Source organism: Clytia hemisphaerica, unplaced genomic scaffold (genome assembly GCF_902728285.1).
Source record: "Clytia hemisphaerica strain Z4C2 unplaced genomic scaffold, Clytia hemisphaerica genome assembly, whole genome shotgun sequence".
Lineage (NCBI taxonomy): Eukaryota > Metazoa > Cnidaria > Hydrozoa > Leptothecata > Clytiidae > Clytia > Clytia hemisphaerica.
In genome coordinates, this window is record NW_027103282.1 from 1,792,466 (window position 1) to 1,807,050 (window position 14,585).

At 36.2% G+C, this 14,585-nt stretch overlaps 1 protein-coding gene across 1 annotated transcript; it reads right to left on the minus strand.

The window, feature by feature from the left end:
• Positions 1 to 2,358: 2,358 nt before the first annotated feature.
• On the minus strand, positions 2,359 to 2,736 carry LOC136804133 (uncharacterized). The gene has a single exon (XM_067060872.1). It carries the CDS (start codon positions 2,734 to 2,736, stop codon positions 2,359 to 2,361), a length of 378 nt encoding a protein of 125 aa, XP_066916973.1.
• Positions 2,737 to 14,585: the final 11,849 nt, after the last annotated feature.

A 14,585-nucleotide genomic window follows, 5' to 3' on the forward strand; every position in this document is an offset into this window, starting at 1 on the left:
AATGAAGGAAAACCGTTTTACGCCGGTTTTCGCCTGTTCCGGCGATTTTTAAGGAGTTCCGGATTTAAAGGATGATTTTTTTGGAAATCAAACAATGCTACGTTTTGGGCATCATCATAAAGAACATTTTTCTGTAAAGAAACAATTAAATAAGTTGAAAAAATGTGACGGAAATGTGAAAAAAACGACGATTTCCGGCACATTTCCGGTTCTACAGACCGGAAAAATTTTTTTTTCGACAAACGGTTTTCGACACCTTTTCGGCAGTACTAATGTGCATCTATGTGCAAAAAATCGCAAAAAACTAATGAGAAAATCTCGAGAAAATCTCAAAAAAACGCTTTTTTCGGGACATTTCCGGTTCTAGCGGCCGGAAAAATTTCTTTTTCGAAAATTGGGCTCATTCACATTTTGGGCATTGCCATTTTACATCATTGTGCAAAAAATCATGAAAATCTGTTGAGTATAAGTTGAAAAAATGAAGGAAAACCGTTTTACGCCGGTTTTCGGCTGTTCCGGCAATTTTTAAGGAGTTCCGGATTCAAAGGATGATTTTTTTGGAAATCAAACGATGCTAAGTTTTGGGCATCATCATAAAGAACATTTTTCTGTAAAGAAACAATCAAATAAGTTGAAAAAATGTGACGGAAATGTGAAAAAATGACGATTTCCGGCACATTTCCGGTTCTACAGACCGGAAAAAATTTTTTATCGGCAAACGGTTTTCGACACCTTTTCGGCAGTACTAATGTCCATCTATGTGCAAAAAATCGCAAAAAACTAATGATAAAATCTCGAGAAAATCTCAAAAAAACGCTTTTTTCGAGACATTTCCGGTTCTACCGGCCGGAAATTTTTTTTTTTCGAAAATTGGGCTCTGTCACATTTTGGGCATTGCCATTTTACATCATGGTGCAAAAAATCATGAAAATCTGTCGAGTATAAGTTGAAAAAATGAAGGAAAACCGTTTTACGCCGGTTTTCGGCTGTTCCGGCGATTTTTAAGGAGTTCCGGATTCAAAGGATGATTTTTTTGGAAATCAAACGATGCTAAGTTTTGGGCATCATCATAAAGAACACTTTTCTGTAAAGAAACAATTAAATAAGTTGAAAAATGTGACGGAAATGTGAAAAAACGACGATTTCCGGCACATTTCCGGTTCTACAGACCGGAAAAATTTTTTTTTCGGCAAACGGTTTTCGACACCTTTTCGGCAGTACTAATGTGCATCTATGTGCAAAAAATCGCAAAAAACTAATGATAAAATCTCGAGAAAATCTCAAAAAACCGCTTTTTTCGGGATATTTCCGGTTCTACCGGCCGGAAAATTTTCGAAAATCGGGCTCCGTCACATTCGAGGGTTTATAGTAATGCACCTTTGTGCAAAAAATCAGAAAAATTGAATGAGCCAATCTCGAGAAAAGTTGGTAACTAACGAACTAACTAACTAACGAACACGGGTTAATTTATAGGACCTCCACCCCACCGGGGTAGGTCCAACAACTTAAGGAACAGAGGGTTTAACTTGAAGTTGCACACATTTACAAAAGCCTAAACAAAAAGATGACAAAATATTGACGAAACAACATTCAATAAACCTTTTTTTCTGTACTGCAGTCCATTGTTATACTTATACATAATAATAAGTCACACACTTTGCAAATCCAATCATAACACTTAAACAGCTCAGTGATCAAAATAGCGGTCGGTTATCAGTTAAAACCAATCAGAAAAAAAAACACTGACCCAAAAATTTTCGGAAAATGTGGAAATAACTTTTTGTGACCTAAACTAATCTTGATGTTTGGTTATTCATGGACTATCTACTTTATGACTAGCTCCTTAGTTGTAACTTTCTTCTCTTATTTGTTGGTTACTTCGCACTATATTCCTCCGTACTAACTTTCTTATTTAACTTCTTCGTTACTTCAAGCACAATTCCATCCAGTTCCATCATAACTTGTTTCTTTAACTTCTTCATTACTTCAAACTTTATTCCTCTTCTTCTCTAATTTCTTTTTACTTCGTTCTAACTCTATTCCTTCGTGACTTTTGTCTCTATTCCTTCGTGACTTTTGTCTCTAATTTATTCGTTACTTTTACTTATTTCTTTGCTAATTTCTATGTTACTTCGAATTCTATTTCTTCGTGACATTCTTCTCTAACTTCTTTGTTACTTAGAGATCTTTTCCTTCGTAACTTTCTTCTTTAATTTCTTTGTTGTAACTTCAAATTATATTCCTTCGTGACTTTCTTCTCTAATTTCGTCATTATTTAGAATTCTATTTTTTTTTTTTATTTATGAAAATTTACAGTCCAGGCACACAAGGGCCTCTAAACCGATCTATTATCTACAATTACAAAGACCTTGATTCGTAGCGCAATGGATGTTCCATCCATGCCTTGGTTAGTTCTTCCTTGAACATTTTGATGCTAGTAGCGTTAACAGTCTCTTTTGGTAGCTGGTTCCATGCTGTCACACATCGATAATAAAACAACTTGGTTTGGACACCTCTGAATCTATCGTCTGCAAAGTTTGGTATCAGTTCGTAATCGTGAATTCGAGATGGACACACCCTGCGAATAAACTTTCCAACTGTGGTGTCCTTATCGCAGAAGTGCAAGTGTTTGTAGATCTGAACCATGTCTCCGAAGTGTCTTCTGAATTTGAGAGATGGCAAGTCAAGTTTTCGTAGGCGCTGCTCGTATGGTAGATTACTTAACCTTCTGACCATCCTAGTGGCACATCTTTGAATGCCTCAATTAAGTTGATGTCCTTATGTAGTTTTGGTGACCATACAGATTGGGCATACTCGAGATGAGGCCAGACAAAGGTTGTGTACAGAGTGAAGAAAGTTTTAAGGCTTAGATCTTCGAAACCTCTTCTGATGACTCCTAGAACGGAATTTGCTTTTTTCACTTGTTTTGATATATGTTCTTCAAAGGATAAGTCAGAGTCTATCAGAACACTGAGATCTTTTTCAACAAAAACATGTTTCAATAAGGGTGCGCGTGGACAATATTCCAATATTTACCGAGAGGGAGAACGTGGCACTTATCTGGGTGAAATCTTGATAGCCAATCATTTGACCACTTTTCAAGTTTGTGTATGTCTTGTTGGATAGGCAATGAGTCCTCAATCGAGTTAACTTCTCTGAAAATCTTTGTGTCGTCGGCAAATAGGAGAATCGAAGACAGCACATTGCCAGGGAGGTCGTTGATGTAGATAACGAAGAGAAGTGGTCCCAAAACACTTCCTTGGGGAATACCACTGATAACATCATCCGTCTTTGATCGAGTTTGGTTAACCTTAACCAATTGTTTTCTGTCAGTCAGAAAAGACTCTACCCATCTCAAGATGTTTCCAGATACTCCATATCCTTTCAGCTTTTTAAGTAGACGGCGATAGGGAACAGTATCAAAAGCTTTCGCAAAATTGAAATAAATAGTGTCAACAACACTTCCGATAGCTATACTTTCACAGCACTTGTCCAAATAATTTAGGAGTTGTGTGACGGTGGAGCGGCGACTAATGAAACCATATTGCTTGTTGGTTAGAAGCTTTTCATCAGTTAGATGCTTCATAATGTGCTTTCTTATAAATGATTCCATTAACTTACAGACTACTGAAGTCAAACTAACAGGTCTATAATTTATCGCAAGGTTTTGGGCACCCTTGTTTTTATAAATTGGAGTCAAATGTGCCATCTTCCAATCTTTTGGTATTGTTCCCTCAGACAAGGTCTTCCTTGTTCATGATGATAGTCAGGGGTTAGGCTAGATGGTCAATCAGTTCAACTAACATTTTCGGGTGTATATCATCCGGACCGAAGGATTTACTCACGTCCAGCAATTTTATCTGTTTTCTCATCATATCTTCTGTTATGATGATGTTCTCAACTTGATTCTCCGTTCGTGTAGGAAAGTCAGGAATCGTTCCTAGGGGCTCATTGGTAAAGACGCTGCAAAACTATTTTTGTAGGATGTAAGCCTTGTCGAGATCGTCGTGTTTAATCAATGATTTGTCATCAGGGTTTTTAAGTAGTGGCTCCGCTTGATGACTTAAGTTTAGCTCTTACATGAGACCAAAATATCTTTGGCTTTTCCTTGGATTTATCACAAATGCTTTTTTCATAAGTCCTGTGGGCCTTTGACATCAAACGATTAACTCTGTTTCTTATATTTACAATAGTGTAATTGACACGATGAGGATCTCTGTCGAGAGGTGCAGATCTTAACCACCTTCTATGGAGCGTTTTCTTTAACTTGATTTCATCTTGAAGATTCTTATTAATTGGAACTTTACCTTTTTTCCTCCAAAAATTGTTTCCAACTTCTTTCAAAGGGACAAATTGATTTCTGAGATCAATGACAACGATTCCCAAAGATCTTCCACTGATTTATTCACGGATGCATTTTTGAAACCTTCTTTCCATTCCCTCAACGTCGGGTCATTTTTCATTAATTTGAAATTGGCCGAAGCATAGATGAACCTTGTTTGTGTAGGTTTGGAGTAGGCGTAGCAAACGAAATTGAAAACCAACGAACTATGGTCACTTTTTCCTAGTGGTCTTAGGTCGGGATTCCTAATTTGGTTTTCTTCGCCTGTTAAGATCAAGTCGATCAGTTCCTCTACATCGAGTTGGTTCATTAACATGTTGATGGAGATATGCATCTCTCAAAGCATTTAAGAATTTATCTTCTTTGCTATCCTCCAGAATATGCGGGGTGGTCCAGTTTTCCTAATTGATTGTTGGAAAGTTGAAATCAATATTTCTTGTTTAATGCAATGGACTTGATCAATAAAAACTTATTGTTATTGGTTGTTGTTGTTTTCGTTAGAGGACGTAGATATAGTAGTTGGGCTTCGATAAATGCATGCAACAGCGAGCAAATCTTTTCTTGATAGTTGTACTTCAATCATGCAAACTTCATTGAAAGTCACTGGAGGCTTGACATTGATTACCAAGTGTTTAATGGAGATAATGACAAATATGACAATGCCACGCCCTTGATCTGTATCTAGGTTAACTTGGCTAGCAATTTTGTAGTCATCAAATTCATATTCATGTAACTCCTTCAAGGCACCTGCTTTTGTCTTAGCTTCCTTCGTGACTTTCTTCTCTAATTTCTTCGTTACTTCAAGCACTATTCCTTCCTAACTTTCCTCTCTAATCTCTTTGTTACTTTAAACCCTACGAAACTTTCTTCTTTAATTACTTCTTTTTATCTGAACTAAACTTAGCATTTTATTACTGATGTCAGTTTGTCTTATGTTTTCCACCTTTAAGTTGAGAGATTTATATATACTAATTGACATGAAAATAAGGGTTTTAAAGCCATCAAAAAAGACAAATTTTCAAAGTGTATGAGACACTAAACATGACTGATGCACTTAAATCACCGATCAGAAGGAAAAACCTTATTTTGACCACTGCAGCTACATATACATGATGATACAAAAGGTATCATCATCACCATCTTTCAACCGCGGTCGAGATGATGGATTCCACCCTCTGGCGCCAAGAATTGCAGTTGTGCATGGCAGTCTCCAGGTCACTATAATGAAGCCCAGTGTCCCTGCTAAGTGCGTCAGTAAAAGTTAACTTTCTCGATCTTTGAACCAGCCGCTTGGGTTTCCAGAGTAAGAGAGAGGAGATGACTTCTGTGGAAGCATGAAGGCAATGGCCAGCAAACTGAACATGCCTAGCCTTTAAGATGTTTGAGATAGGCTTAAGGCTTAATAGATGGTGTTTTTGGTGGGGTGATTGCGCCAGGAAAGACTTTTATAAACTCTTCTTAGAAGGTGTGTGTATGTTCCATCTAGTTGTTTTTCTAATTTACGTGTGAAGGATCACGTTTCCAAACCATAAAGAAGGATAGGTTCTATGGTGGATTTAAAAACTTTGATCTTAAGCTTAGAGTCAAGAAGAAGAGATGTCCAAATTGTGTGTAGTTTCTTACACGCACTCCAGGCAAGTGATTTGCGAATCTTAAAATCTTATTGGAAGTTTATCGTGGCTTGGATCTTCGATCACGAGATTTACGTTTGGCTAGGTTTTGAGAGATTCTTCTCCCATCATCGGGCAATGGGGAGGATGTTCTCCCCACTATTTGTACTAATAGATAACTAACCTTCTGATTACTTTCTGTGTCATAAAACGAGGTCAAATTGATGTTTATAAGTGCACTTTATAGTTATGATCCCAATTGAAAAATCATATTCTGGTTTTCATGTTATTAGATGCTGTCTTCAAGCTTTAGAGCTAGCCTGATATGAAGGTTTACTAAAGGTGATTTAAGGCTGGGACTATTTATTTAAAAGATATAGGCAAAAAAGACACTTTTTTGGGTGATATTTAAGATTTTACTTAGAAACTTTAATTCTGTTACCCCTGTCCCACGCCGTCTTGACATGAGCAAGGGAACTATGTTGGCCACCTCTCCTGAAAATTTCAGATCAAAACAAAAAAGGAACAAATTCCTGCAACTTGATGAAAATTGGAAAAAGCTGGTTTTTGACTGTTTCTGATCCTAAAGTGCTACCGTCAACTGGTAACTCTAACTCTATAATAATAATAATAATAATAATGTTTTACAGATTTCCAGGCCACCGTGCAAGCACATGGGCCTCTATAAATAGCTCATACATTGGTTTGGTTTATTACAAAGGTTAACTTCAAACAGATATGCAACAATAGTGACAATTTCAATCATACTCAAAACATTTTCTCTTTCCAAGCTAGACCAAGGTTTTCTTTAAACTCTTGTATTGTAGATGATTTAACTACTTTTTCAGGTAGGCTATTCCAGTGTTGAATGCCCCGATAGTAAAGGGAGTTGCTCTGGGGTCCACGGACACCATCGTTCCCGAAAATTCTTACCAGTTCAGAATTATACGTGTTCTCATTGGTCTTATTCGTTGGTTAAATTTCTTAGGAACACACGATTTTTTATAGTGATTTAAATGTTTAAAGATCTCAATCTCACTTACCGCACACCTATATTTTAGACTTGGGATTCCAATTCTTTGGAGTCTGCTTTAATAACATAGTCGTCCACATGTTTCAACCGTTTTTGTAGCGCGCCGCTGAACACCTTCTATAAGTTTTTTGTGTTTTTTTAGTTTTGGTGACCAAATGACTTGTGTATATTCTAGGTGGGGCCTGACAAATGTTATGTAAAGTTTACGGAATAATTCAGGAGTGAGATACGTGAAGGTTCTTCTGATTAGACCAGCCATTGAGTTTGCCTTTTTTACTTGGTTTGATATATGTTGGTCGAATGAGAGATTTTGGTCAAAGACAACTCCGAGATCCTTTTCGAATTGTACATGTTTCAGTAAATTTCCTCCGAGTGTGTATTGATGTACATGTTTAATTATATTCGGCTTACCTAACGTTAGTACATGACATTTGTCGGGATGAAATTTTAAAAGCCAAGTATCTGACCATTGCTGTAGTTGATCGATGTCCTCCTGGATTATAAGTGCATCTTCAATTGATTCTACTTTATTGACAAGTTTAGTGTCACGTCAGCAAATAGAAAGAGTTGTGATTTAATTGAATCTGGTAAATCGTTGATGTATAGAACAAAAAGGGTAGGCCCTAGGACACTACCTTGGGGTACTCCACTAAGAACTAATTGTTTTTCGGATTCAGCTCCATTTACTTTAACTATCTGAAATCGATCCTTCAGGAAGTATCTGATCCATTCAAGCAACTTATTTCTTATTCCGTAGGCTTCTAATTTGATTAAGAGCCTTTGGTGGGGAACTGAGTCGAATGTCTTTGCAAAGTCAAAGTATACTGCGTCAACAGCTTTGCCGTTAGCAATGTCTTCGGTACACACATCTAGATAGTTTAGCAGTTGTGTTACTGTTGATCGGCGATTGATAAAACCATGTTGCTTGTTAGAAAGCAGTTTCTCTTGCTCTAGATGTGACATAATATGTGTTTTTAAGAATCTTTTCCATCATTCGGCACACAATGGATGTCAGGCTAATCGGACGGTAGTTTTTCAGCTATATTTTTGTTTCCTTTTTTTGTAAACAGGTGATACATTAGCATGCTTCCAGTCGTTTGGGAGACAACTTTCGTTGAGAGATTTTGTCATTATAAGGAAGAGCGGTTCTGCAATATATCAGCGAGCTCCTTGAGCATCCTTGGGTGAAGTTCATCTGGCCCCATGGATTTGTTTGGATTTAACGCCTTGAGCTCCTTTTTAATAGTTTCAGTTAGTATATTTATCTCTACTTCTTTATCCGTCCTGGAATGGAATTCAGGGAGTTGTTCAAGTGGCTCACGTGTAAAGACACTACAGAATTGGCTCTGGAGTATGTTGGCTTTACTTTTATCATCATATTTGATCGAATTTTTCATTATTAGGGTTTTCGAGGAGAGGATGTATTCCCGTTCTTGCTTTCAGATTGCTGCGTACATATTTCCAGAATCTTTTTGGATTTGTTTTTGATTGTTTGCTGATCTTTTTTTCGAACTCTCTCTTGGGGCGAGTCAGGGCTCTATTAGCGGCGTTGCGCCATCTTACGTACTCCCTTCTACGTCTCTCAGTGTCGTCATTTTGAAGTGAGATGATCCATTTTCTATGCGCCTTACGCTTCTCTTTAATTATCTGACAAATTTTTGGATCTAAGGGATGTTTCCCTTTCCTTCTTTGATTTGACAGGTTGTTCTTATTGTGGGTAAGTGGCACATAGAGGTTTCGGAGCTCGATCATTTGTTTTAGGAATAGGTCCCAGCTCTCATTCACATCTAATTCAATCGACTTTTGGATGAATTCGATAGACCAATTGATATGGCTTAGATGAGATCTCATAAACTGGTAGTTGGCTTTGCTGTATTGATATCTATCAAGCTCATTTTTAATTGTGAAATAACCATAGAATTTAAAGGAGAGGACACTGTGATCACTGAGATGGAGTGGGGCAAGGTATTTTATCTCGGAAATTTGATTTTCTTCCCCTGTAAGGATGAGATCGAGTATTGATGGTTTGTCGGTGCCCTCGTCGCCGTGTCGGCTCAAGGACATGTTGGTATAAAAAACAGTCTCTTAAAGCATCAAGGAATTTCTCCTCGTCGCTATCTTCTTCACAAGGTGAGGACCAATGGACCCAATCGATTTTTATTATAGTTAAAGTCACCTATAAGACATATATGAGTGTATTTCGGATTTAGGCAGAGATCTTTTATGAGCTTATTCATGTTCTTGTTATTTTCATCGAAGATATTTGTTTCAGTTTTTGTCGGGCTTCTATAAAGACATCCGAGTAACATGGTGTCTTTGTTCTCCATTGCAATTTCTAATAGACAAGTCTCTTCAAATTCAACTTTCGTTTGTATTTGTAGGATGAGGTGATCAATAGACTTGTGGACTAGAATGATGATTCCTCTCTTTTTTTGTATTCCTATGTTAGTTTTATATGGTGTAGAATAATTCTCAATTGAGTAGTCTTGATCTTTTCTCTCAGAGATCCGTTTGGTGTTGACTTCGGTGATCGCAATTATATGAGGTTGTTCAGCAGCAACGTGCTTTAAAAGTTCATTTTTCTTCTTAGATGTCATTTGGTCTGCATTTGTGTAGATGATAGTAAGTTCACTAATTGTTGTGGTTGTGTTTTTTTTTGAATCGTTTTTGTTAGGTGGGTTTTCATTCAAGCTGTCGTTATCGTTATCGATCGGTTTTATTGATTGATAGGGTTGTTGTATCGTTTTTTGTGTTTTGTTGTACACCTTCTTTATGTCGAAGCCGTTTTTTGACGATCCTCGAACCCGATAAATAAATTCATCGGTTTCTAGGTCATCATTTAGGTCTTTCGCCTGTTGTGATAGCTCTTTATACTTTTCACGTTGGGACCTACATAGATCTTCTGTGATACTTATGCCTTTATAAGTATCGTTACCTTTAAGTGATGGGAGATTTCCCATGATCTTAAGTTTATCATCTTCACTATCGAGGCAAATTAACAGTGGACGATTTGGTTTCTTACCTATTCTAAATATTTTTTTGATCTTAGAAGAAACATGTAAATCCTTAACTAATTGATCAGCCCATTCACAGTCCCTAGTATGATATTTTTGTCACTATTATCGCATACCTGTTCTTCTTCTTTTATTCCGTGAACGATGATGTTCGTGGCTCTTCTCCTTTTCTCCATCTCAAGAGCGATCTCTTCGTCTCTGGCTTGTTTAATAGCAAGTTTGATTCCGCTCGTGTCACTCGTCGGTTGTTGAGGGAGACCAGATTTTGTGGCTTCTGAATACGATTTCATAGCTTGTTGGCATTCGTTCTTTATTGTTGACAGGATACTGTCCTTGAATTCGTCAAGCTTTCGTTCGAATTTCTTTTCAGCAAACTCGAGTGTATGCAGGCCGGGGTCAGCTTTCAAATCATTTTTCAGGAGTTGGAGATCTGCGTCCTTATCTTCAAGCTGTTTCTTAAGGTGATCCTCAAAGTCACGACTACTTTTTATAATTCCTTCGCATGCGTCGATTTCTCTGCGAAGGCGTTTAATTTCATTTTGGGTTTGAAGCGATGGTTGAGCCTTTTCCTTCATTTTGCTTCAAGTGCAAAGTAGGACAATGATCAGTCACCTTTTTGTGATATAAATTAACCTGTGTTCGTTCGTCCTCCCTCCGTCTGTTCGTCTGTTACCAACTTTTCTTGGGATTGAATCATAGGAATTTTTTTGATTTTTGGTACAAAGGTGCAAAATGGTGGTGGCCAAAATTTGACGGAGCCCGATTTTCGAAAAAAAAAAATTTTTAGGGCCAATTTGGGCCCAAAAATGCCCAAAAAAAGGGTTTTTTAGATTTTCCTGATTTTTTGTACAGAGATGTAGAATAACATTGTTCAAAATATGAATTAGTTCACTTTTCGAAGAAAAAAATTTTTTGGGAGGAGCTGTCAGGCTTGTTTTAAATAATTTTAAATCAAGTTATCAAATGTTTCACACTTTGTACATTATTCAACATTTTTAGTCTACTCTGTTTCAGTACATCTCTTACATCTGTTAACCCACTTATTAAAGCTATCTAGCTAAGCTCTATTGGCTGACCTTCCAGCCTCGGCTGGTTTATCTAAAAGTTAAAATCATAAGCTTTTTCTAAGCCAGTTTTTAAAACTAAGATTGGGATCTGTTGGGATTAAGTTCTTAAAATTATTTGTTCTCAGGTTTTGACCAAATGAGCAAAGGCCTTAAAAAATTTTCCTTTTCAGAAAAAGCATATTAGTTTTACTTGCAATAAAAGTAAATAGGTATAAGGCTATACAAAATTACCCTTTCCAGTTGTATAGTTAACATTGCAACATCATCTTCAAATTTTGTGACGGTCTTATTATGCTCTACCTGAAAAAATACAGAGATATCAAAATTCAATTGCTTTGGTAAGAGCTGACTCAATTAGATTTTAACATGGCATATGCTTGGAACTAAGCCAGTCCGAGCGATTGAGATACTAATATGGAATGTGTTTAGGGTACGATTCTTTTTAAACATTTGAAAAACTAACCACAAGATTTTTTCTTATCAGCTTGAAAAGAAGCTTCCATCTTAGATTTCTTCTCTGTTAAAGTTTGGAACGCTTTGGTAACAACATCTAATTTCTTTTCAGCGCTTTCTCCGCTTTCAGCATCATTGTTTTCAGGTGGTTGTGGTGGCACTACTGGTTGTTTACTGAAAGAAAAAAAACGTAAAAAAAAAAATTCTATAATTAAGTCTGAGCATAAAAATGTAATGATAAAAGCATGACATTTGATAGTGATAACCCTTTGGGGGGTCGATGAATTATGCAAGTTAACACCTAATTGCCCCCGCAACGAGCGCAGCGAGTGAGGAGGCCTTCATAGCTTCACGCAAGGATATTGGACAGGAATCTCGAATTTTTGCGCGCGCGCGTTTGTTCGTATTGTATGTTCCGGCTAATATTATGCTCCGTAAAGTTTGTTGCCCGGTTAGCTTTAATATAGTGGTTCTTTTTTGGCATGCGCGGCGGACATTTTTTCATGTTTTTTGAGAGGATCTTTTACAGCTTTTAGAACGCCATGTAATGACGGTAAAAAATCACTGATCTCTATAATAATTAGGCGAAAATAGCGTGATTTGATTGGTCTCTTAAGGTCTCTTGCAGTCAAATTGCATTACTTTTTTCAAAAATTGACATATAAACCAGTGAATTTGCTGACAGTCAAATTATACAATCTGTCTCCTGTCTTTGACATTCAGATTGACTAATTTTTTGGCCGAACAGTTTGATCGAAGCACGGTCAACTGCCAGCTGTGAGTAAGCACCTCCAGTTGGGTTAAACACTGTCAAACCCAGTTTGAGTAAGCACCTCAAGCTGATTGAAAGTACAAGGAATTAAAGTTAAAGAAATGGAAGAGGAGGACTTTTTAATTGATTTAGACACTGCATTGAATGTTGTGCATTTCCGAAATTCTAGCAGATCAACTGGTGGACGTACTTTTTCTTGTGCTGTTGACTGTTTTCTTGAAATTTGTTATCACTTGTTTCTCCCAGAAATAAAAGCCAAAATATCATTTGAAGAATCAAGTGACTTTTTTAATTTGCTTCAAATAAGTGGATCAATGGAAATTCCATTTGAAAATGACGATGTTAAAAGTAATGCTTTTCGACTGCTGGATGAAATTAGAGAACCATTATGGTCAAGGATCATTGAAAATTGTAGTACGTTTACAAAAAGAAATAGTGACGCAGAGTTTCAAGAGATTTTTGGAAGTAACATTTTCAAGAACTTATCAGAAAGAGAGAAACATGTTTTTTGAAGTGAGCTCCGTAATTCAAGGTACATGTAATAGTTGCGGTTGTGAAAAAGAACGTAGAGAAACAGGTAACATTGTTAGTATCCTTTCAGAAATTATGTATCCAGAGATAATGATTGATGCAAGTTCATGGCCAAACTGTGTATTGAATTCTCTTCTTAATCCAAGTTCAGTAATAAATTGCGATACTTGCTCTGTCAATATACCGGCACAGGTTTAAGCTTTTGATCTTCCAAGTTTTCTCTTGATAGAATTTTCCACTCCATTATGCCTAAACAATTGCAGATTTTTTGAGCAGATTTCAGTGAAAGAAATTAACTATAAATTACATGCCATTGTAAGGAGTTGCGGTTTCCATTTTGCGTGTGCAATTTTTATTGAAAACAAATGGGTTTACATTGATGATTTAAATCCTGACAAAATATTATATCAAAATATAAATGAATTGTTCGCAGAAAATACAGGAGGATGGTTCTTTGCTTTTTACAAAAAACTTAATTCAGAAGAAATTGATTTTGCAATTGATACTGATATTCTTCAATCAGCTAAAACTAATGACAAAAAAGCTGACGCTTCAACGAAAGTCAGTGAGAATATTGAGACCAAAAAAGAATATCCTAGCCGAAAACGAAATATAACCAGTTATGCAGGTCTTTGCGATCAAAGCAATAAAAAAAGCAAACTTGATGATATGTTCAAAAAAATTGACAAAAGGGTAAAAAAATCAAAACGAAAAGAAGAACATAAAAAATATTACGATCCTGTTAAACGAAAAACAAATTATGACTCTAAAAAGCAAAAAGAAAGTTATGATCCTAAAAAGCGAAAAGAAAGGTACGATCCAGAACAGCGAAAAAAAAGGTATGATTCAGAACAGCGAAAAGAAAGATACAATCCAGTATTTACCCCCTAACCTCATTGAAAAGATCCTTCAATTAGGTTTGCATGCCTCCATTTTCGACCCTGTACGTTTATTCGCTACTGTAAGTTTATTAGTTTTCCGAAAATCTGTTTTTTGTTTGATTGGGTGTGGTAGCAAATAGTTTTCTAGTTACATTGAAGACAAAATAGACACAATCTCTATAACAATAATAATGTATGTATGTATTCTGAAATTCTGTGTGACACAAAGTACCTCTTTGTAATGAAATCTTTTGACTTTTGAAGAAATGTTTTATCATCATCTTTGTCTTCTTCACAGCTTTCAATGAGTTTCCAATAACTTCTTTTCTTCTGCCAAATCTTTGTATGCACTGACAAGATCTAGAATAGTGAAATTTTGTACGTAAGCAAAAAAAGTGCTATTCAGTAGAAAAAATATTAACAATAACCTTTTATGGATAATGTTGAGGGATCACGCAAAGTCAAATAAAAAGTGGGAAAGTAAGAATACCAGAGCTTACTGTATACTGTATACAGAGAAAGCATTCAATTTTTGGTTTTATAAGCCAAGCTCATAACCAGTATATTTCAACAAATTGTCAAATTATTATTTCAAGTGAATTTTTGACATAGTTTTGGACTTACTCCAAATAAATTTAGACTTGAAAAAGTTATGGTATTCGAAGTTTGTTCTTCAACTTTACAATGCAAAATAGTATTTGGCAAAAATTCACATTTTTACACATGCAGTTATTAAGCCATCAAATCCTGGTATCAGTAAAATGAGATAAGCAGTGGTAAAAAAGGTTTATACAAACCTGATAATTTCTTTTCATACTTTTTCAATTTCTTTTGTAAACGTTCACAAAAATGGATGATCTCCTCTCGACTGAAATCCTCATA